We start from the raw sequence: 22,716 nt of genomic DNA on the forward strand, positions 1-22,716 counted from the left end.
CGCTTCTGCATGCTGCCTCCCCCGCCGGCTGGCTTGCCGCTTGCCTCGTACTAAGGCCACGTGCAGCACAGAGGAACACAGAGAGTGCCAAACACTGTGATTCTGTTTACTTTCCATTTATTCACATTTCATGGATTGATACACTTCCTCAATGGGATCATTCAAAAACTAATACAAACTGAGATTACATTGTCCAACGATTCAAGTATTTTAGAGAACGATTTCCGATTTAAAATAGAAAGCAAACAATTTATCCATGTGATTGCTGAGAAGTTTCCTGCCTCTGCCATAGCTCTGTCCGCATCAAACAGAGAGGCCTCAGCCTGGACCGTCACTGCCACCCGCCACCGACACACAGAGGCCTTGTGCTCAGAACACCGAGTGCGAAGAAAGGTTTTGACGGGCTCCTCACCGTCACCAGCTGGACAAATCCGTTTCTACTGAAAAGCCCTCACTTCCAGAACGAGAATGGATCCTAGGGGTTTGGGAGTAAAGCCCTTTAGTCTGGAAATCTGCAAAGCCTTCAAATGCACTGCGCCTACATTTGGACTGTTCTGAAGTATAAGGGTATCTGACAAATGCTCAAAACAAGCAACTTGTTTACCTTTAAACCTAAACCAAAAGAGCTGTCTCAGTGAAACTGGTTCTGAACTCTTAACAGTAAGGTAGAATGTTACTTTTTTTGCTCTACCCCAGAACAGGTAGATATTTTTTGGCATGCAGCATATCAAAAATACAATTTAGAATTGAAACTGTAAAACAATAATCCTTTTAAGGAAAATCAGTCCATAAACAGACCTGTCCTTCCATGGAAAACACAATCTAAACTTTAAAAACTGGACACGCGTTTTAGCCTGTAATTCTAACAATGCAGACGTTTACACACAACGTAACATTCAATGTTTTGCTTAATGGGAATGCTCAGAAGGAGATGAACGAACAGCGGTTTAAAAACAAAAAGGCCACTGGGATACTCAGTGTTTGTCAAGAGATAACACAATCTGATTTAGAATTAAAGATATATACACCCTTTAGGCCACACTTATGACACTCTTTCTAGATTCTCAAACTAAAGACAAAAATTTTAGTCCACATTAAACATTTTAAAGCCTAATTGCTAATAATTTGCTAAAAATAAATCTAAACCCACAGGGCAGAACTGAGGTGTTACACAGGGGATGAAAAGGCAAGCCCTCCAGGGGCCAAGGAGCCCCTCCCCCAGTAACAATACCGGGACTTAGAGTTTACAGCGAAATCCACATACGCGTATTAGGCTCTTTTACACTAATACATAATTAAAGTGGAGACTGGCAAGTTCCTAAAGAGTAAGAGTGATTTTAAGAAAATATCACATTTTGACTTACGGTGGGCACATCACATTTCCCCCTGTAATCTTCACTGTAACAGTACAGTCTTAGCAAGAACTTGCTGGGAATGTTAGGAAAAAGAAAGCCACACATATCCAGCAATTTAAAAAGACAAACTATTTTTACCCAAGGGTGGGGGGGTGGATGGGGGTGTGAAGAGTTAATCCAATCATGACTTTCATGCCATTTTTGGTGAACATTCCGCATCGCATGCAAAACCAAGCGGAAGGATGCACTGAAGGGTCCCCGACGAGGTGTGTGAGCCTTACTTTCTGGTGGGACCCAGGAGCACGCGCAGCTAAGCTGTGACCTGCTGAGGTCTGTCCCCCTTATTTCCTCAGCCCGTTAGCAGCTGGATAACCCTAAGGTCAACAGGGCAGGGCCAGGGTTACTTTAACAGCATCCACCACCAGCTGACTAAACTCCTCATGAATACTCCCAGTTGTAAAAAGAAAGAGCGAGGTGACCGCCCCTCCCCCCAACCTCACGCCACACCCGGGGTGATGCCACCCCCGCCCAAGACAGCGAGCGCCTCCCTCTGTGAGTGTCCGGACGAGGTCGCACACTGGGCAGCGAGCTGCAGAGCAGGTGTCGAGGCACTGGCGCGACTACCTGACCTCAGGTGCTTAAGAGTGACACATCGCAAAATGGATTCCCCGCCTCCTGTACCTCTAAAAGTTAAAGCTTTTTTTCTTTTTAAATAAAAGCAGCTGTACTATCTACACTGATTTTGACTTTTTTTAAAGTCAGAGACATCACGTGCTGAAGATCAGAATATACGCATGTGAGCCCTCGGGCACGGACCCTGAGCCTTTCAACAGGATCATCTGGTACCAGCATTAAGGATTCATGAGGAATGAATGAAAGTGGACATTTAGAACTTTACCTCTAGTTCATATGACCAGAGTCTTCAAAGAACCCTAGTGTTAGTTACCTGACAGCTATGGAGAAGTGGGTATTCATGTGTGTACCCATGGCTCCCTTCCAAATGGACATACTGAGTATCTTACTTTTTAAAAAGTAAATGGAAATTTCAGTATCAAATGCAGAATACACTGCTGTCTAAAAGTTAAAGGCAACATTTACACACAGTTTTCTCTTCCTTTTCCTTATTGCATGTTTCCTGGTTAGTTCACACGGCTCCTGTGTAATAAAACCCCTATGATTTAATAAGTTTAGGTTTTAGATCCATAGGGTTCACCATGGGACAAATAACCAAGAGCATATTCTCTTCCTTTCGTTGTATGCTTTAACCCTTTCTTTTCTATAAGGGTCTACAAACTACAAATTTGTGCTTTTAAATCTCATTCCTGGCAACCCCCCCATCCCATTTGTCTCCAGGGGGAAACAGAAGTAAGAGCACCTCATGAATAAACCTACAAGACCAAAGAACAAGCTACTCATTTCCGCTTAAAATGAAACAGCAGTTCCAGAATCACAGTAAAGCAGCCGATGGGGTTAGAGGCCAGCGTCCACACGGAAAAAGCTGAAGGCAAACATTCAGTGCTCACATTTCAGCTGTAAAATAACACAATAAAGCAAAGAAACATCTCCGCCACAGCACGGCAGCACGGTTCACGTGGACACACATCAGCCAAGCCCGCCAGAAAGAAGACCGCTACAGGCAAGCTCCCTTCTGGACACACCGCCGTGAGAAGCCGCGCCGGTGGCGGCAGCTGACCCCAAACCCCTGGATCGGAAAAGCCTTTGGGAAATCTAATCGATACCCTGATTTCAGTCCATTAAGAAATCACCTGTGGTTAGTTTAATAAATGAACATTAAAAATCTTCCAAAAATTTCCTTTCAAATGTATTTCACACATTAGACAGTTCTTAAGAAGGGAGAATACAGTTTCTTGACACTTAACTTTAAAGGTTTTATTGGCCATATTAATCTTCCTCACAAAACTTTTAAGTTATCTATAAGCCCTAGAATGTCAAAGTAGGAAGACAAGAAAACTAAGTTTAGGGGGCGGTGGGGAAGCAGCAACTTGGCAACAACTCCTCAGCCGAAGTGTGTTCAGGCATCCTTTTTCTCCTGTAAAATTCTGTGCAGCTCATCTGCATCCTCGCTTGTTTTTACCCGAATTAACATGGTAACTGGGGTGGTGGCGTTTTTCTCATCGATGGGTGGGTTTGGAACGCAGACAATAAGCACATTGTTCTTCCCTGTGCGAGTACACGGCATATTGGGCGGAATGAGAACGTTTAGCAGTATGTTGCCTGCATTTAAACACAGGGAAAGACGCATCAAAATATATAAACTATAGTTCCGTGAAACTACAGCTCTAACAGGCTAAACATGAAACACCGGAGCAACTTATACTTAATGGAGCCACAGGGATGTCCTAAGGACGGCCACAGTTCCCTGCCCGATGCCAGCACGGTGTTCCCGAGAGAGGACCGTGGGCCTCTGGCAGGAAGTGGACGGGGCCTCCCCGAGAAGACCCACCTTCTGCACACCTGCCCCAAGTCTCCCACAATCATGGCAGCAGCCCTAAACCAGCAGCGCTTTAGAACACACCGTGCTTTCTTGCACTGCAGAAAAAACACGCCAGCATGACGTGGAGGCTTCACTATGTCATTCGAACAGAGAACGGTCAGCAGAAAAACGGCTCTGTCGGAGGCCAGCACCGCTCACAGGGTGAGAGTGATGTTGCTATGATAGTATCACAAATTGGTCAAGTCCACAGGAAAGAAGACTCACACAAGTTTCTTTCCAGGACACAGTCTGGTGTAGTCTGCCACCACCGACGACTTCCCCTTAGACCCGCCCTGAGCCCAGCCACTACCTCTTCCTTTCAGAGGACTGTTTTAAGGGTAAAGCTGGAGGATGGGGTAAAGGGTGGACAGCAACGAGTTAATGAATATTTGGTACATAGAAAGGATTCCTTTAAACAGTTGATTTCCCTTGTGTGTTTACTGAACCATCCGATTTACCGTAGCTTCTTAGTCACATGCCTATAGCACAAAGGGAAATGCAGACCATCTCAGCTATTCCTTGGCAACAGCTTGCAGTACATCCAGGTTTTCTTATACACGACTGCCCTGCTACTCGACTACATCTATAATCGGTAAGTACAGGACGAATTTGGCCTGAGCAAACTCTATTCCGTTCCAAAGAACACATTAATATACCTGAAAATCTCGACTAAATCAGCAAAGGGCTTTTACATACTATGTGATTATGATTATTTTGTACCACCTGAAAAGAAAGATACCCACCTAAATTGGTGTCTGCCCGCACTAAGAGCTGTGTCTTCTGATTAGCCGTAGGTTTTAAATGTAGAGTGCCTACACCCTTCTCTTTAAATTCATTGTCTTTCTTGTAAAATAGTTTACACCTACAGAGAAAAATAGGTATGATCAGACACTCAATGACAGGTCACGACAGTCACAGTTTTCTAACAGCCCCTGTTCACACTTGTGTGGAAGTCTGTTATTAAATGACAGCAGAGGAAGCTTAGGAAGAGCCTTCTACTGACCCAGATCAGGTCTGGACACAGGCAGGTAAGAGAATCTGGTGAGACAGGCTGGAGTCCCTCCATATTTTTTTCTATTATACAGTGGGTCCTATACAACTCTTTAACAACGCTTCTGAAACCATCTTTTCTCAAAAGTCAGTCAAAATCACAGCCAAGCATCCCACACCTCCCTGACGTGCTCCTTCGGCCCTGAGCTCAAAAGAACTGACCTGGTCCTTAAAGAAGAGGAACAAATAGAGAACACACACTCTGCCACACAAACACCACCCCCCTTTCCTACTTCTTATTTTTGAATTCTCTTCAGGACTCCTTCAATTTTTGATCTCCCAAGATGTTGAAATAAGTCTGGAAAACATGCCTAAGCAAGGCCTAAAATAATGCTGTCAAATGTTTCCCCAGCCTCCTGTCACACATCTCCTTAGGTTATTAATAAACAAATCAAAACTACTGCCTGTTCCTTTGATTTACTCTGATTAGAAAAAAACCCTTGGGAATCCCCTGGCGGTCCAGTGGTTAGGACACGGCGCTTTCACTGCTGGGGCCCGGGTTCAATCCCTGGTCGGGGAACTAAGATCCCACAAGCCGTGCGGTGTAGACACAAAAAAAAAAAAAAGGAAAAAAATCTCAAGTCAGGGTCATTCTTTTACCTCATCTGTGTAATTAAATCTTTAGACAGGCAAAAGGAATTGCTGGTTTCTTTTAAAAGTTCTCAAAAATAAACAACATTTGGGAATCCCACAGGATTTGGTGATTCACACTATGAAAATTGCTGACTTAAGTCTGCAATGTTTGTATTAGAAAAACACATCCAGGGAAGCTTCTAAAAGGGCACAAATGTTTTTCAGTAAATATCTTTGTTAAAAAGCACGAATTTCATTGAGAGAGAATTCAAAATTTCTCTTCAGCCTTCTACTGAAATCAGCAGCTCTCATTAGACAAACAAAAAACAAAAAGCCCAAACCAGCTCTCATGACTGAGGGAAAGATAAGTATTTACACATCCTTAACGGGAAGGAGTGGCTGCTGTGGAGAACTTCTTGGCTGTGAGAAAATCCACGAAGGTTAATGTGTCTCTAGGAAGGAATCCGAGATGCCACCTAATTTAAGAGCAGAAGTAAAACCAAACCTCAAATCAGTCACCAGGTGACTGTCTTTGTAGGGGAAGGAGGAGGGGAAGAGAAGAAAGGAGAAAAAGGGAGAGAATGATGAGATGAGACTGGGGCAGGAAGATCAAAAAGAAAAGACTGTCTCTAAAGCACCTGAAAAGCAGAAGAGAGCTAAACTAACAGAAAAGAGTAGGATACGCCCAGCAGGAAATTTTTAGAGTCGGTTATTTTTAAATAAACAGGCTAAGAATTCTTCCTTGTTCCAATTCAAAGAATGGGCACAGCCTGGCCCAGGATGGGACGCCCAGTAAGTGCTGCAGGGACAATGTCACCTGCGCTCTCCAGCCAGAAGCCTCCTTCCACGTCTTTGAAAAGTGGAATTCCCGTGACCGTTACTTACTTTTTGGAGTAAAAAGCATCTTCTTCTTTTACTTCAGTAACTACTACTTTGGGGGGCTCATCACTCTCTTCTTCGTCTCCACCTTTTATAAAAACAACACTAACTCAGTAAGAGTCAAATCAAGAGCTTGAAAATGTGACAAAAGAAGTTCGTTACCTACCCCCCCAACCTACAAATTCCATGTAAGCTGATACAGAAACTGAAACACAATCTAATCGTGTGGGGGCGGGGATAAGGAGGCACTCACTGGATTTCTGCAGAAAGCCTTTGAATCCAAGTGTCTGTGCTTGTATTCAGTGAACAGGCAAACTCACACAGGAAAACAGTCAGTCAACACTCTCATATACTCAGATTACCCACTGGGAAATAAAAATCTCAGATGGGCTTCCAACACTTTCATCCCCGAATGCTCCTGTGACTGTAGCTGCATCACGCCAAGGAATAACCAATGAGAGCAATGACCAAAGACAATGGAGAAAATAACAACTTTACAGGACAAGTTGTCAGAGCAATTAGTCCAAAGCCAACTGTAAGCAACTTAAGCTCTGTCTGGGCCACCACGCCCCTGGACATGCTGGTACCACGGGCACCCTCCCGGGCTGAGTCCAACAGCACTTCCCTTCACTCCAGTGCCTCAACCTCAGGGGAGAGCTAAGTCGCTGCTGGACACAAATTACAATCCCCTTAAAGAGAAGGCAACTGCATAAAACTGACTAGCGACTAAGAAAAACAGTTCCGGTGCTCAAACAATTCAGGTCACAAGCTCATTTCGATTTTAAGAAGGCACTCCTGAGTTAGGCCCTCCAGCGTGGGGCCCGGGCATCTTTTTTTTTGGTACGTGGGCCTCTCACTGTTGTGGCCTCTCCCGTTGCGGAGCACAGGCTCCGGACGCGCAGGCTCAGCGGCCATGGCTCACGGGCCCAGCCGCTCCGCGGCATGTGGGATCTTCCCCGACCGGGGCACGAACCCGTGTCCCCTGCATCGGCAGGCGGACTCTCAACCACTGCGCCACCAGGGAAGCCCCAGGCATCTGTTATTTTAACAAGCTCTCCAAGTCTTCCTGTGCGTAAGATGTGTTAACCGCAAGATAAGGAGTAAGTGCTTTGTGGAGGGGCATCCTGCTGAGACGGAGGCTTAATTCAAACTCGACATCCCTTCCACAAGCGGCAGAGCCCCTGTGACTATGACAGACTCTCCCTCTGTCGTATTTAGGGCAGAGAAGAGGGGACTTCTTTATTCTATGCTTTGCCCTGGAGGGCCCTTACCTGAGGATACAGGTGAGGAGGGCAAGGCAACATAAGGAGAGTTTCCCTCCAGGTAGGAAAACATAGTATTTAACGGCCCACTGGCAACTGCAGTTTTCCTTCTTGAGGATCAATATGCCGATGCCTGAGAGACGTACTTTTAACTGCTTATAAGTAAGAGCCTACATACACACGGTTTGTTCACAACCACCATGTGGTGAAGAGGGATTATGATACAACCCCTCTTTTCAGGGAGCTAAGAACCACATAGGGAGTGGAGGGGCTGGGATTAAGGCCTGGTTTGGGGCACTAACATGACACACCACAGAAACTTCTAGAAAGGTGGCTGCAATCCAGACACATCTTGGGAAAACACTGTCAATTTGTTCCCCCACAGCTATGAAGTCTACCTTTTTTAGAGTAGAGTATGGTTTTGCCGTGTGAATTTATTTATAAGCAAATCTCTTAAAAACAAACAATTCAGTGAACGTCCATCATGAATTTTTCAATAAAATACAATTTTTTTAATGGAAAGCCAAGTATTTGATAATTTTCAAAGTCACTGTGCCAGGTGTTTTTATATTATTTTTATTTTCATACTCTTAATCCTTAAAATAACCCTACCAAATTGGTCTTACTCCATTTCACGAATAAGGAGACAGACTCAAAGGAGTTTATCAACTCTGTCCGGGATCACACTCACGTCGGGGAAATGATGGAGTTGTGACGCGAATCCAGATCCACCTCGTGCACAAGGCTACACTTTTCCCACCAAATACAGAACTCCCACAAACCTAGAAGACTTCCAGGGCTGACTCTGTGTTTACCTTTGCAGTCGCTGCCGCCACCTTCTGCTCGGCTCTCCAACGTTTTAGTGGAAAATGGTGAAGAAACTGGTTTACTCTGGGTAATATCTTTGCCAAATAAACTGGAGTTTCCAGAAGAAAATGAAAATCCAGTCAAGGGGCCAGAGTTTAAGGAGCCCAAAACAGAACTATCAATTTTCTTGCCGAAATTAAATGAGGCACTTGTTGCTCCTAGTGACGGGTCCTTGTTCTTTTCAGACACAGCCTCCACCTTCTTTTCAGATGTATCCTCAGTTTTGTTGCCGTGAAACAAAAATGTTGACTCTTGCTGTAATTCTGTTGAACCAAACAGGGAAGGAGGCTGTGTTTCAACTGATACTTTGTTGGTTTCACCTTCAGAATTACTGCTGCCACTGTTCCCATGTTGCTGTTCGATGCTTGCTAAATATTTCTCATAGTCTTTAAAGATAGGTGTCAGATCACAGAGCGGGTTCGTGTTCACGTGCTTCACAATCCAATCCCGAACAGAGCAGTTTAAGGCCGCCAACTGCTTATGATAGGCATTCCTGTGGCGGGCGGCACTGGAGGTAAGGCCAGAGGAGGCAGGCTGCTGACTGTCGCCATTAGTTTTGGGATTTGAAATCTTTTTATCGACCAAGGAGGTAGGGCCATTTACAGCAACAGACCCTACAGGAAATTACAGTTTTAAGAATTTATTCAGAAGCTGATTTAGTTAAGTCATCTTGATTTTCACACCACTCTGTCTTCGTATTTTGTGCTTTTACTGTATCCCATTTTTGTGACAGTTCAAGAAGTATGTGCACATATAGTATTTGGAAACTAGTTATTACAAAAATCAAGTCAAACATCATATATATGAATATATCTATTTTTTACATGCTTGCATTAAACCGCTATAATTTTAAAATAATCTCTTCCTTCAAAAGGATGGCTTTTTTTACCTAAAACTGTCAAAATACTATGTTAGTACAAAACTTAATCCCCAAGGTTGTAAGGAGGAACATATATTAATGCAGTTAAAATCTTAATAGAAAGTACTTATCTTAATCACACTAAACATTCTGCCTAATTTAAATGAAACAGTATATACTCTTAGAATAACTAGCTAAGTATGATCCAATGAGTCAGGATCATTTCTAAGAACCAAAGATTTTAACCCATGATCCCATTCTCTGTTGTTAATCCCAAGACTTCTTGACCAATCCCCTCAAAACAGGATTAGGCAATCAACATGTCCTGGGCAAAATAAATCTAGACTGGGAACAGTAAGGTATGTGGCACACAGGAAATTCTTGGTACATTTATAATGAATGAGGGGGTGGGATGGGAGGCCTTTACAGAGGGTCTGCTAAGAGCTTCTTTTTCTCCTTTGACCCTTAGGTTGATTCTGAGGTCATTCTCATTTCACAGTTGAAGATTTGGAGGCTCAAAGGTTAAGGAACTTCACCGAGGTCACACAAGAGCTGGTAACTGGCAGAACTGAGAACAGAACCCACGTCTATTTTGGCCTGTGCTCTACTCAGTTACTCTGTAAAGAGCCAAAAGCTCCCTAATTTCCATCCCTTTCACCATTACCCTGTTTTTGCTCATACAGCCTCAGGACCCAGAAAAAGTACAAGAAAAACATCTTTGAAAGTTATTTTTCATAGATCATCTTTACACAGATGTGACTCGGGGGAGAAGAACCTACTCACCAAAGGTGGCCTTGGTCTCGGTCGCTGTCCTTGCACTGGAGAAGGGAGGGGCACTAGTGATGCTGTTTCCGTTTGACAGTCCTTCCAAAGGCTTCCCTTCAGCGCCATTACCAAACCCAGAAAACCCTCCTCCTCCAGAAGGTATGACCAAACCTTTGAAGTCTTTAAAGGCCCCTCCACCATCAGACTGAAATATAAAGGAAGAGCACACGTTAGATAACTCTACTTTTTTGTCTCCAAATAAGCAAGTGAACGACAGTATTATCTTGGCTAAACAGTACCCAGAATCCTTATGCAACCAGCATTAAAGGAAACTACCAGCACAAGCAGAAACAGAACATGGATTTTACTCGTGACAGCTTTGCAGCCCGAAGCTGCCTTCCTAAAACAGGAAGAATACATGTAATTTACAGTGAAATAATTTTTTAAAATATATTTAGGATATAAAAGGTTAAAAAGACTAATTCAAATAAATTGATGGACTCACCACCGAGGCACAGAACTGTAACTAAAAACACATTCTCAACACAACTAAACCCCAAATGAAAGATTTTTCATATACTACTCAAAGACCCTTTGCCTAAGGAAGTTGTAGAAACATCAAGTGAGGTTAACTAAAAGTACTTTACCCACTACTTATAATTTCCTAAGAACTTTTGTTGCTTTCAGCCTGCTTTCAGTATACAGAAACTTGCAAAGTTGACTGAGTCCCAATTCTAGATTTTCCGTTAGTTGAGAAATCCAGAGGCAACATTTTTTTTTTGCGGTAGGCGGGCCTCTCACTGTTGTGGCCTCTCCCTTTGCGGAGCACAGGCTCCAGACGCGCAGGCTCAGTGGCCATAGCTCACGGGCCCAGCCGCTCCGCGGCATGTGGGATCTTCCCGGACCGGGGCACGATCCCGCGTCCCCTGCATCGGCAGGCGGACTCTCAACTACTGCGCCAGGGTGCCCCAGAGGCAACATTTTATTCCCAAGGTTTTCTCTGCTTTCTTTAGCAAGGTCTTTCTCGCAGACCTATCCTGCTGTTGGTAGCTCTCTCCCATCTCTAACCCAAGATGCTCTGGAAATGTTTGGCATGCCTTATGAAATTCTAACGCTGCTCTCTGCCCCTGGGCTGTGGTCTGCACTGTTTCTGCCTCTTCACTGTCACTTGTCCACAGCTGGCCCGTCCCTCCTTGAGCCTGTCTCCCCTAGGCATCTCGTTCTTCATCATGAGTTTGCACTCTTAGACCTCTTCTCATTTCCCCTGGCTTCAACCTCCTTGATGGGGAAATTTCTCAGAGCTGCACCCACCTCTTACGCCACTTCCTGTTCTGAGTGGCCAATCAGTACACCTAGTGGTCTCCTAGAGAACTCCACTTGGATGTACCACAGGCCCTTGAAATACATTTTTCTTTTTTTTTTAAGAGATGTGCATGGCAGCCCAGATGGCAGGAGAGTTTGGGGGAGAATGGATACATGGATATGGGGTGAGTCGCTTTGCTGTGCACTTGAAACTGTCACAATATTGTTAATTTGCTATACCCCAATATAAACTAAAAAGTTAAAAAAAAGATGTGCAATTTATTTATTTTTTTGGCCACACCTGGAGGCGTGTGGGATCTTAGTTCCCCGACCAGGGCTCGAACCTGCACCCCCTGAATTGAGAGGCGGAGTCTTAACCACCAGACTGCCAGGGAAGTCCCGAAATACATTTCTAAAACAAAATCGATCACCTCCTCCCTAATGAAGCTGTCCCTCCCCCCGGTATCTTCTTCATGAAAGAGCCACCAAATGTAACTTGGCTCAACACCTCCATCCAGCCAGTCGCCAGTCTCAAGAATGAAATCAGGCCAGAAAAGAACTCGGAATAAAGAAAAACTGAACAGAGCCACCACAGAACATGCAGTTCCATAGGTTTATTCTGAGGATGCCACCCAAGATGTTCAAACCAGCCTCTCCTGCCTGACAACAGATGTCCAGGTCACCAGGACAGCACTCACGTGTCTGGAATTTATTTGAGGGATGAGGACTGTACTGGGGAAGAGTTATTAAACAAGGAGTGATGGCTGAATACTGACCACATGATTTCAGTTCACGAGTTATAACTCATCTTTTATCCTTCGGAACACAGGAATGAAACATTTTAATATACCATATTACACTAGAAGGAAACACAAAATGGGCGACGCTTCTATTATTCTCAAAGGTATCAGCCTACCCACAGCTCGAGCCTAGGGAGCAGACAACACTCTGAGAATATCCTGCATTTTCCTTTCTTACTTCCAACACCCACTTCCCCTGTTTCCTACTGCTATACTCTTTTCCCTCTTCATACTGTCACTCAACTCAAATTTGTCTACATCTGTATCTTATTTCTGCAATTGGATAAGTTCCCTTTAAGGTACAGATCTCTTATTTATTTACTTACTTATTTATTTATTTTTTCTTCTTTAATATAAATTTATTTATTTTATTTTATTTATTTTTGGCTGAGTTGGGTCTTTGTTGCTGTGCGTGGGCTTCCTTTAGTTGTGGTGAGCGGGGGCTACTCTGCTGCGGTGCGCGGGCTTCTCTTGTTGTGGAGCATGGGCTCTAGGCATGTGGGCTTCAGTAGTTGTGGCACATGGGCTCAGTGGTTGTGGCTCGCGTGCTCTGGAGCGCAGGCTTGGTAGTTGTGGTGCATGGGCTTAGCTGCTCTGTGGCATGTGGGATCTTCCCGGACCAGGGCTGGAACCTGTGTCTCCTGCACTGGCAGGTGGATTCTTAACCACTGTGCCACCAGGGAAGTCCCAGATCTTATATTTATTATCTTTTTCTATCTCCCATGGTCTACACCAAGGATTTTCACAAATTCTTGGTGCACTAGGCATTTAAAAAAGCATTTATTAACAACCCAATAAAAAAATGGGCATAAGATCTAAACAGACATTTCCCCAAAGAAGACATACAGATGGCCAACAGGCACATAAAAAAATGTTCAACATCGCTAATTATTAGACAAATGCAAATCAAAACTATCAATACAATGACGTATCACCTCACGCCGGTCAGAATGGCCACCATCAAAAAGTCTACAAGTAATAAATGCTGGAGAATGTGGAGAAAAAGGAACCCTCCTACACTGCTGGCGGGAATGTAAATTTGTGCAGCCACTATGGCGAACAGTATGGAGGTTACTTAAAAAAACTAAAAACTACCATACAATCCCACTCCTCGGCACATATCCGGACAAAACTATTGATATAATTCGAAAAGATACTTGTACCCTAATGTTCACTGCAGCACTCTTTACAAGAGTCAAGACAGGGAAGCAACCCTAATGTCCACTGACAGATGACTGGATAAAGATGTGGTATATGTATACACAATGGAATGTTACTCAGCCATAAAAAAGAATGAAATAATACCATTTGCAGCAACATGGATGGACCTAGAGAATATCACAGTAAGTGAAGTAAGCCAAACAGAGAAAGACAAATATGATATCGCTTATATATGGAATCTAAAACAATGATACAAATGAACTTCCCTACAAAACAGAAATATGACTCACAGACTTAGAAAACAAACTTATGGTTACCAAAGGGGAAAGGTGGGGGGAGGGATAAATTACGAGTTTGGGATTAACATATATACAACACTACTATATATTAAATAGATAACCAACCAAGGAATTGCTGTACAACACAGGGAATTATACTCAATATCTTGTAATAATGAACTTAACAATGAAAAATCATTATATGTATTAAAAAAAAAGACATTCTTGATAGATTACATAAAAGACAGTAATTAAAATAAAAGCATTTATTCATCTGACTGCTCCCAGAGGTGGAAACACTCTGCAGCTCAGAAATGAAGTTAGCATTTAATACCAGAAGCTGTAAGAAAACACTCACTTCAAATCCAACATTCCTCCGCTTTGCTTTCTTTATGGCTCTATTCTTCAAGACTTCCTCACTGGCCACCGAGAATGTTCCCACCTGCAGGAGTGTACAAATTAATCAGCAACAAGATAAGGCCAAAAAGGAGATAAAATGCTGAACAAAAAAGCTAGACCAGACAAACTGATCAATATCTTCTGGTTTCTTTTTATTTTGGTTTGGTTTTTTTTTCCGGTACGCAGGCCTCTCACTGCTGTGGCGTCTCCTGTTGCAGAGCACAGGCTCCGGACATACAGGCTCAGCGACCATGGCTCACGGGCCCAGCCACTCCGCGGCATGTGGGATCTTCCCGGACCGGGGCACGAACTCGTGTCCCCTGCATCGGCAGGCGGACTCTCAACCACTGCGCCACCAGGGAAGCCTTCTTCTGCTTTTTAAGTAACACAAATTATGGAGAGGGCACGTTAAAGTTTACGTCTAGTATCTTGTGAATTCCAATGCTAGTCAGGTGAATCAGAAACCTTCCAGAAACTACAAATCCAGACTTTATCACAATTCAGAGACAAGAGCGCATACATCAAAGTTCTAAGAAGACCAAGATCGTCAAAACTTTGGCGCAAAGCTGTTCATGATCAATTCTTCGAATATGTCAAACATAGTCAAAGACATTACCCAGATGCCCAAATCTAATCTCTTACAGCTATGGTTTTTAAACATAAATTTTATGTTCATAATACATATTATTTTAAAGAAGAGCTTCGCCCATTTGCCCATGATCCAGAACACCACTGAGACTGGGACTCTAAGTAACCTGTTGGAAACCTGCTGAAAACCTTTCGCTTTACTTCAACCCTTCTTTTTACCCTGGAGGAATGGCATAAAATATTTTCTGTAAAAAGTTCTCATCTGTACTTATTTCAGATAATGCTAAACTTAAAGAGATCTCTACACCCACAGAAGGGACCATTTGGCTACACCTGACCCAAATTAAATGTAATGTCCTTCCACACTCATTTCATTAGAATCTGTCCAAATGGAAGTTTTTTCATTCCTGAAGTATTTTAATGTCAAAACAAATCATTATATGGTAGGCCCAGAATGTAACTGGGCCTAAAACCTGGAAAGAACTAAAGTTACCAAAGACTTGCTTAAAAAGTACCAAGTCAGTCAGAATTGTTAAAAGCTCTTTTAAAAGCCCATACTTGTGATTTTGGTTTCCCCAAACATACCAGTACACATATTTGTAAGGGAAAAAATATTAATATTAGGAAACAGATTGAGAAAAAAGGAGAACAGCAGCCTAAGAATTATCTTGGAAACACTTTTGCAAACTCTTGAAAATATACGCCTATTTTGTAACCTAGCACACGTCTACTAACTGGAAAGGCTAACTTCGTGCAGATTTCCTTAGTGAACTGGCCTGGGAGTATCACACTGCTGATGAGGCACTTTAGAAATGCAGCTGTGTTCTATTCTTTGTAAGACAAAAATTAAAAGATTTCCTCAGGGAAGACCATTTTTATTTTGTTAGGAAAGAAACTAGGCCATCTAAATTCTATTCCTATTAACGCAATTGTTGGGGGGTGGGGGATGGGGAGTGTCTTAAGAATATGAAATAAAATGGGCCTCCAAGAAGCATTACATTACAGTAAGGGAGGCGACCTCAATCTTCTAAAATCTAAAACTGTGAGCATGGCAGACTAAGACAGTGGTGGTGAACCACTTTTCAAGTTTGAGTGCTGGCACTAAGTTTACGTGCTTAGTGCTGGCTGTTTATGACTAGATCGTTCACTCACCCTTCAATCTGGGCTAAAACCATGGGTTTAGAATGCTCCAATGAAATGCTACATGAAATTCAGGAGGAAGGTGCTTCTACAAAGGAGCAGAGTATTTAGGGAACAGTTGCTAATGGAAAAGCACACCCAAATGTCATCAATTTCTAGACTAAGTACAGATCGTAAGAAACCAGACTATTTCCAGTTCTGGATGTTCTTAAAAAGGCCTTTTAATTTTACCAGAGTCTTCACGAGGAATCCCAAAATGAATTTAAATTTGGAAGTAGAAGGAAATCATTCTTAGGGAAATTATTTCTTACCTCTTCTGCTTCATCTTCTTGATCCCAATTCCTATCCGTCAGTTCCTTCTCGGCAATTCTTTTGGCCATTTTTTCGAACCTAAAAGCAAAAAGATTAGAAGTAGTAAGTTTACTTTTCTAGAATATGATTTAACTCTTACAAAGAATTTTAAAAATTCACTCTAGCATGAAATGAGATAAAAACATTCCTGATACCAGTGGGCACTGCTTTAACGAGAACTCTGTAGCACTGTGGGGCTCCTAGTGTCACGAATCCAATAAAGATTACTGGAGGAGGCAGTGAGGTCCTCTAAGGCACAGTGAACAATATACTAAATCAACTGCATTTGAAAAAATTACAATGAAACACTGATTTTTAAAAATCAGAAATCTAAAGAACTGAATAATAACCAACAAATACTTAACTAACTTATTCCATGCAACTTATACTTACACAGAGTCTTGCTACAGCAAGACATTTTTAATATTTAAAATTCTCTTAAGGATGATAAAGTACAACCTTAGTTAAGAATTTGAAGAAGGTATTGGAATTACCTTCCCAACATGAGTACAGACGGTCCCTGACACAATGGTTCGCCTTGCAAGTTTTCAAGTTTACAATGGTGTGAAAGCAATACGCATTGAGTAGAAACCTTCTTTCAGATTTTGATCTTTTCTCAGGCTAACAATAGGCGGTATGATATTCTCTTGTGATGCTGGCCAGCGGCAGCAAGCCCCAGCTTCCAGTCAGCCGGCCACGCCATCACAATCGATACACTTACAACCATTCTGTACCCATACAGTCGTTCTGTTTTTCATTTTCAGTACACTACTCAATAAATTACGAGATATTCAACACTACTATAAAACAGTCTTTATGTTAGATGATTTTGCCCAACTGTAGGCTAATGTAAGTGTTCTGAGTACATTTAAGGTAGGCTGAGCTATGATGTTCGGTAGGGTAGGTGTATTAAATGCATTTTCGACTTACAGTATTTTCATCTTACCATGGGTTTATTGTGACGAAACCCCAACATATGTTGAGGAAGATCTCTATTCATTTTTAGGCTACAAACAAGTTGACAGTAATCTATTTCCCAAGATTGAACATTTAATTACCCCAAATTGCATATTTCTAAGCTAGGACATCATTTAAAAGTTTAAAATATGATTAATATGGATGTGTTAACATTCCTAGAATTTTTAACTCTTCAAAAATAAGCCATCAGGGCTTCCCTGGTGGCGCAGTGGTTAAGAATCCACCTGCCAATGCAGGAGACAAGGGTTCGAGCCCTGGTCCGGGAAGATCCCACATGCCGCGGAGCAACTAAGCCTGTGCGCCACAACTACTGAGCCTGCGCTCTACAGCCCGTGAGCCACAACTACTGAGCCTGCGCTCTACAGCCCGCAAGCCACAACTACTGAGCCCACACGCCTAGAGCCCGTGCTCCACAACAAGAGAAGCCACCACAATGAGAAGCCCGGGCACCGCAATGAAGAGTAGCCCCCACTCGCCGCAACCAGAGAAAGCCTGCACACAGCAACGAAGACCAACACAGCTAAAAATAAAAATAAAATAAATTTATAAAACAAAAAAAAGCCATCAGTTCAACTCCTTAAAAACCATGGTGTTACGGGGAGGAATAAGAGTCAGGGATTGACAGTATTATCTCTACGAGCACTTATTCAAGGTGGGTACTTGTATCCATCCCTTAAAATTTCCAATTTATTTTGTGATCCTAAGATCATAAATCCTTTGCTATTAAAAACAGAAACAATCAATGGAGAGCTCCACTGTGAGTGTTGTGCTGGATTCTTCCCTAACTTACCAGTTAAATGGACCAAAAAACTCCATTTCCTCTGCTACTTACCTTGCCCAGGAATTTATCGATTAGTTTGGAACACTAGCCAGCATTCCTGAAAACCAGCCTAGCTTCCTTCCTATAGTCCTTCCCCAGTCTCCTTTGCCCTCAACACCACAACCCACCAGAGTAAGTTTCTAGAACCTCCTGGTCATTAAGATACAAACTTACACAACAGGCCTCTTGCCTTCCAAGATGGCCCACACTCTGTCTATGGAGTGTGTTTCTCCCTGAATAAACCTTCTTTCACTCTACTGTGTCTTGCTCTTGAATTCTTGCCTGCACAAAGCCAAGAACCCACACTGGGCGGCCATCCCAGGGACGCAGACATGACTTGGGATGCGACCATCCTCTCGCACCCCACTCTCTTTGCTGCAACATCTTTTCCGGCACCCAGTGCAGGGCCTCCAAGGCCATAATCTCGATCCACCTACTGGGCTATGGCTCCCCTCTGAAGGGAGGCTGGGCCTTATCCTGAGCCATGGAGATTCGAGTAGCCCGTTAAGTGGCAGCTGACGTCGCCTGCAGGATCTGTCAGAGACCGGTTCTCTGGCCGTGAAGAAGCGCACTGAGGCCAAGGCTTTTCCCCCTCAGTCTTGCTCATTCTCCTATTGCTCTATCTCTTCGGACTTGAAAAGATCCACCCAGATGACCACCAAACATCCAAATTAAGACTGCGCGGCAAGTAACTGACAACTCGGTTGGGTCTAAAGAACTCCTGCCAGGGGGCTTATCTGGTGGCGCAGTGGTTGAGAGTCTGCCTGCCAATACAGGGGACACGGGTTCGAGCCCTGGTCTGGGAGGATCCCACATGCCACGGAGCAACTAGGCCCGTGAGCCACAACTACTGAGCCTGAGCGTCTGGAGCCCGTGCTCCACAACAGGAGAGGCCACGATAGTGAGGCCGCGCACCGTGATGAAGAGTGGCCCCCGCTTGCCGCAACTAGAGAAAGCCGTCGCAGAGAAACGAAGACCCAGCAGCACAGCCAAAAAAAAAAAAAGAACAAACTTACACATCACCCACTGCATGTTAGTATCTATAAAATAAAATTCAAATGCTGGCATTCCAAAGTCCTCCACAATCTGACCCCCTGGTAGGTAATCACAGAGGGCCTGTCAGCTTTTAATACTCTGCTAATAATCTCTCAATGTTTCTTTTACAAGTGCTTCTTTCTGATTACAGAATAAATGGTTTTAAAGTCCCAAATTCTAAAACATAAATGAGAATTAACGTAATTTTCATTCATTACCTGCAAATCCTCTTTTTTAATGCCTCCCTCCCAAACACTTGGTCAAATTTTGCTATTAATCTTTGTCATCCAGAAAACAAACAAGGTACCCTTCCACATAAATCCTTACTAAACTTGAACTGTTCAGAGGCCAGGTCTCTGTATGGATTCTTTTGGGCCATTTTCCTACTCAGTAACTAGCACCTCCACCAGAGGGCGGAAGAGGGGAGAATCTGAAACAGGCATTTTTTTGCTATCAACTATTAACTTAATAACTTAATAGGTATTAAGATTAACTGGCAAAAAGGGGTGGAGGTGAAACTGCAAAACCTGTGACAAGCGTAAAACTGTAACACCTAACTCACACCCACAACTGAAGAGACAACTGGCATACTGAAACAACCTAAATTAATGTAGCTGCTTCTTGTTCCACCATATTTATCCCATCAATGACTAACCAGAGGGGCAGGTATCTTTGTTTCACTCACTCATGTACCTCAAATCCACTCCCCCACCCGCCCCCCCCAATGGCTGACGGTCCGGCTGTTGCAGAATCAGAGATCTGCGGCACGATGTATTTGAGAAAATACTATAAAATGCTAGAATACAGGTTTGCCATTTTGTTGCTGGAGACCTTGGGCAAATTTTATTTAATTTTTGTGCCTCAGTTTCTTCATTTGTAGAACAGGGAGGTGTTGTGAAATTTAAATGAGATACACAAAAAGCTTAGTTTAGAACAGTGCCTGGAACAGAGGAAGGACTCAATAAATATTATTAAAGGAACAAGTTTTGTTAGAAGCAAGGGCTACAAAATACTACTTCTCCTAACTTAAAAGCTGTAGTGTGGGAAAAGAATTAACCTGAATTATGAGTCTGGCTTTAAAAAATACGTCACCAAATCCATATTTTATTTCAAAGCATGATACTTCAGAAAATAATCTTCTTTTTATGCCAGAAGAGAAAAAGGAAAAAAAATCCCTGTAAAGTACTTAACACAAAGTCTGGCACCTAGAGTCTTATGTGCTATTACGAAGAACTTAAAAAACATGTGGGCTTGTGGTTTAAAAGGCACCAAATTATGAAATGATTACTAGGTATGAAACATACCTTGTGATAGCAAATTGAAACTTTTGGTAATTGGAGAAAACGTTATTTGTGCCCGACATAGTGAGGTATGCGATCTCTACCACCTGGTGCTGCCCCACCCTTGGGGTTTAACTTCAGTCCACATCAGTTTTAAGATGGAAACAGATTTGAACATACTCGACGGTGTGATGCCCGGAGGAAAAAGGGAACATGGGGCCGGACCCCGGAGGCTGAAACGCTAAGGAAAAACGAAATCTCTAACACTGCTTCTTTTTTTTTTTTTGCAGTACGCGGGCCTCTCACTGCTGTGGCCCCTCCCGTTGCGGAGCACAGGCTCCGGACGCGCAGGCTCAGCGGCCATGGCTCACGGGCCCAGCCGCTCCGCGGCATGTGGGATCCTCCCGGACCGGGGCACGAACCCGTGTCCCCTGCATCGGCAGGCGGACTCTCAACCGCCACCAGGGAAGCCCTCTAACACTGCTTCTTAACTGGACAGCCTAACGGGTGATCAGTGGCCTGAGACTGCAATAAGAAAGTGAAGCCAGACCAAGGAGGTGGTGGAAGGAGCTAAAAGAAAGAAACGAGTACCGAGAGGAACCGCTAGGAAATAAACCGAGGGGGCCTCGCCAGGACGGTCCCTGCCCGCTCCGGCTCCTGCCTCCACCAGGGCCGCAGGGGCCCTGAGCCCGGGCGGGCCTTACCCAAGTCGGGCCCGCACCCAGCTCCTCCCTCCCAGGGTCCCCATTCCAGGCCCGGGTCCCGCACCCGGATCCCGGCTTCCTCCTCCCAGACCCGGGCCCCGCACCCCGGCTTCCGCGCTCGGCCCCCGCCCCTACCGCGCCGCCCGCCCGCCTCTCACCTCGCCGGCGGCAGCCGCGGCCCTCGCTGGGTTGTGGGTGCGGCGAAGCCCGGGTGCGTAGCGGCGAGCAGGTACGAGGTCGCGGCCGCGGCGCTCGGGTCTGAAGCGGCGCCCGGTCGCTTCCGGTGCTCTGAGAGCCTCGAAGGATTCGGTGGTCGGCAAGCCCTGAGACTCAAACACCATGTCCCTCGGGGACCTCGTCTCTCTGCGTTGGGCAGTGAGGGGGAGAGCCGTCCGTTCAGCAGGAAACAGTTGGGAGAACGGCGGCCCACACGCCCCACGCCGCCATTTTCTAACTCGAATCTACCCCTCACGACCAATTCGAAAAAAAGGGAGGAAAGAAACGCCCGCGTCTGGCTACTACGCAAGTGCGCCGGAGCCTTGGTTTGCAGCTCCTCCTACGGCGGCAGCGGGGCGTCACGCAGCGCATGCGCCCAACTGCTTTAAAAAAACGGCCGCCGGAGCGCTCCCCTCTCACGCATGCGCGCGCGCATGCGCGCACTCCACGCGCCGGCCTGTAGGGCAACGGGTGCCGGCGGCAGGGTTTAGCGCGCGTTGGTCACGTGTCGGCGGCCGTAAGCGTTTGAGACGTCCGCTTGCCGGTCGCTGCTGGTGGTGGGCGCGGCTGGGAGTCGCGAGGCGCCAGGGAGAGCGGGGTCAGTCAGGCAGTGTGGCCGGGGCTCGTGGTGTCCGTGTATGGTGCTGGAGGGCTGAGGAGAGATAGGCCGTGACTCCCAGAGACGTGAGTGAATTCGGGTAGCGTCACGGCGGGACTCGGCGCCGGGGGTCCGCGACGCGCCGGCTGCGGATGCTCGGAAGTCCTGGGATTGCGGAGCCGGGAGGGACGGCCGCGGGCGTGGATGAGAAAACCGGACACGTCCGCCGTTCCACGGCCACCTTGTATTTGTTTTCCGTGGTGGGTTCCCTAGAGGCCAAGTAACTTGCCATTTGCACACCTAGTCGGGGTCAACGAAGATGAAGTCTGCAAACACATTTTAAAACTGGGACTAATACATGTGTCCAGTGTCAGGATTTGTGTTCGTGTGTTTTTATTTGAGTACTACAGTATAGCGTCTCAGATATCACGTACATTAATAGATTAAGCTGTACAAAGCGGTTCAACTTTAACTCTCCTTGCCTAACGGTTAATAGGACATTATGGGAATTTGACCCATTATTAACGCATCAGGAAAGTTGCCTCAGAAAAAGAACATTCTGGGACTTTACTGGTGGCGCAGTGGTTAAGAATCCGCCTGCCAGTGCAGGGGACACGGGGTCGAGGCCTGGTCGGGGAAGATCCCACGTGCCGTGGAGCAACTAAGCCTGTGCGCCACAACTACTGAGCCTGCGCTCTAGAGCCCGTGAGCCGCAACTACTGAGCCCACGCGCCACACCTCCTGAAACCCGCGCGCCAAGAGCCCGTGCTCCACTCGCCGCAACTAGAGAAAGCCTGCGCGCAGCAACGAAGACCCAACACGGCCCAAAATAAAAATAAATAAATGAATAAATAAATAAAAGAAACATTCTTAGAGCAGTGGTTATTAACCTCTTTTGGGAGGAAGGGTTTATGGATTACTTGAAAATGCAAAGAAAGTTTGTGCATACATTCATGTAGGAA

General features: G+C 44.8%; 1 protein-coding gene across 1 annotated transcript; it reads right to left on the bottom strand.

The window, feature by feature from the left end:
- Positions 1-100: 100 nt before the first annotated feature.
- Positions 101-21,506, bottom strand: NUP50 (nucleoporin 50). The gene is made up of 8 exons (XM_030855667.3): positions 21,099-21,506; positions 16,084-16,162; positions 14,004-14,087; positions 10,123-10,309; positions 8,429-9,094; positions 6,358-6,439; positions 4,593-4,711; positions 101-3,590 (listed from the first exon to the last, which is right to left on the bottom strand). The coding sequence occupies exons 2-8, from the start codon at positions 16,150-16,152 to the stop codon at positions 3,388-3,390; spliced, it is 1,410 nt and encodes a 469-aa protein (XP_030711527.1). The 5' UTR covers positions 16,153-16,162; positions 21,099-21,506; the 3' UTR covers positions 101-3,387.
- Between the last annotated feature and the right edge of the window lie 1,210 nt (positions 21,507-22,716).

Source organism: Globicephala melas, chromosome 10 (genome assembly GCF_963455315.2).
Source record: "Globicephala melas chromosome 10, mGloMel1.2, whole genome shotgun sequence".
In the NCBI taxonomy this organism is placed as follows: domain Eukaryota; kingdom Metazoa; phylum Chordata; class Mammalia; order Artiodactyla; family Delphinidae; genus Globicephala; species Globicephala melas.

Bases quoted from the DNA above. Each gene is read 5' to 3' on its own strand.
- NUP50 (XM_030855667.3), bottom strand. From the start codon at position 16,152: ATGGCCAAAAGAATTGCCGAGAAGGAACTGACGGATAGGAATTGGGAT. The intron at 6,440-8,428 runs GTAAACACAGAG...TTTTTATAAAAG, and splicing joins TGGCGGCAGCGACTGCAAAG to GTGGAGACGAAGAAGAGAGT. The intron at 3,591-4,592 runs GTGGGTATCTTT...GTTTAAATGCAG, and splicing joins GCGGGCAGACACCAATTTAG to GCAACATACTGCTAAACGTT.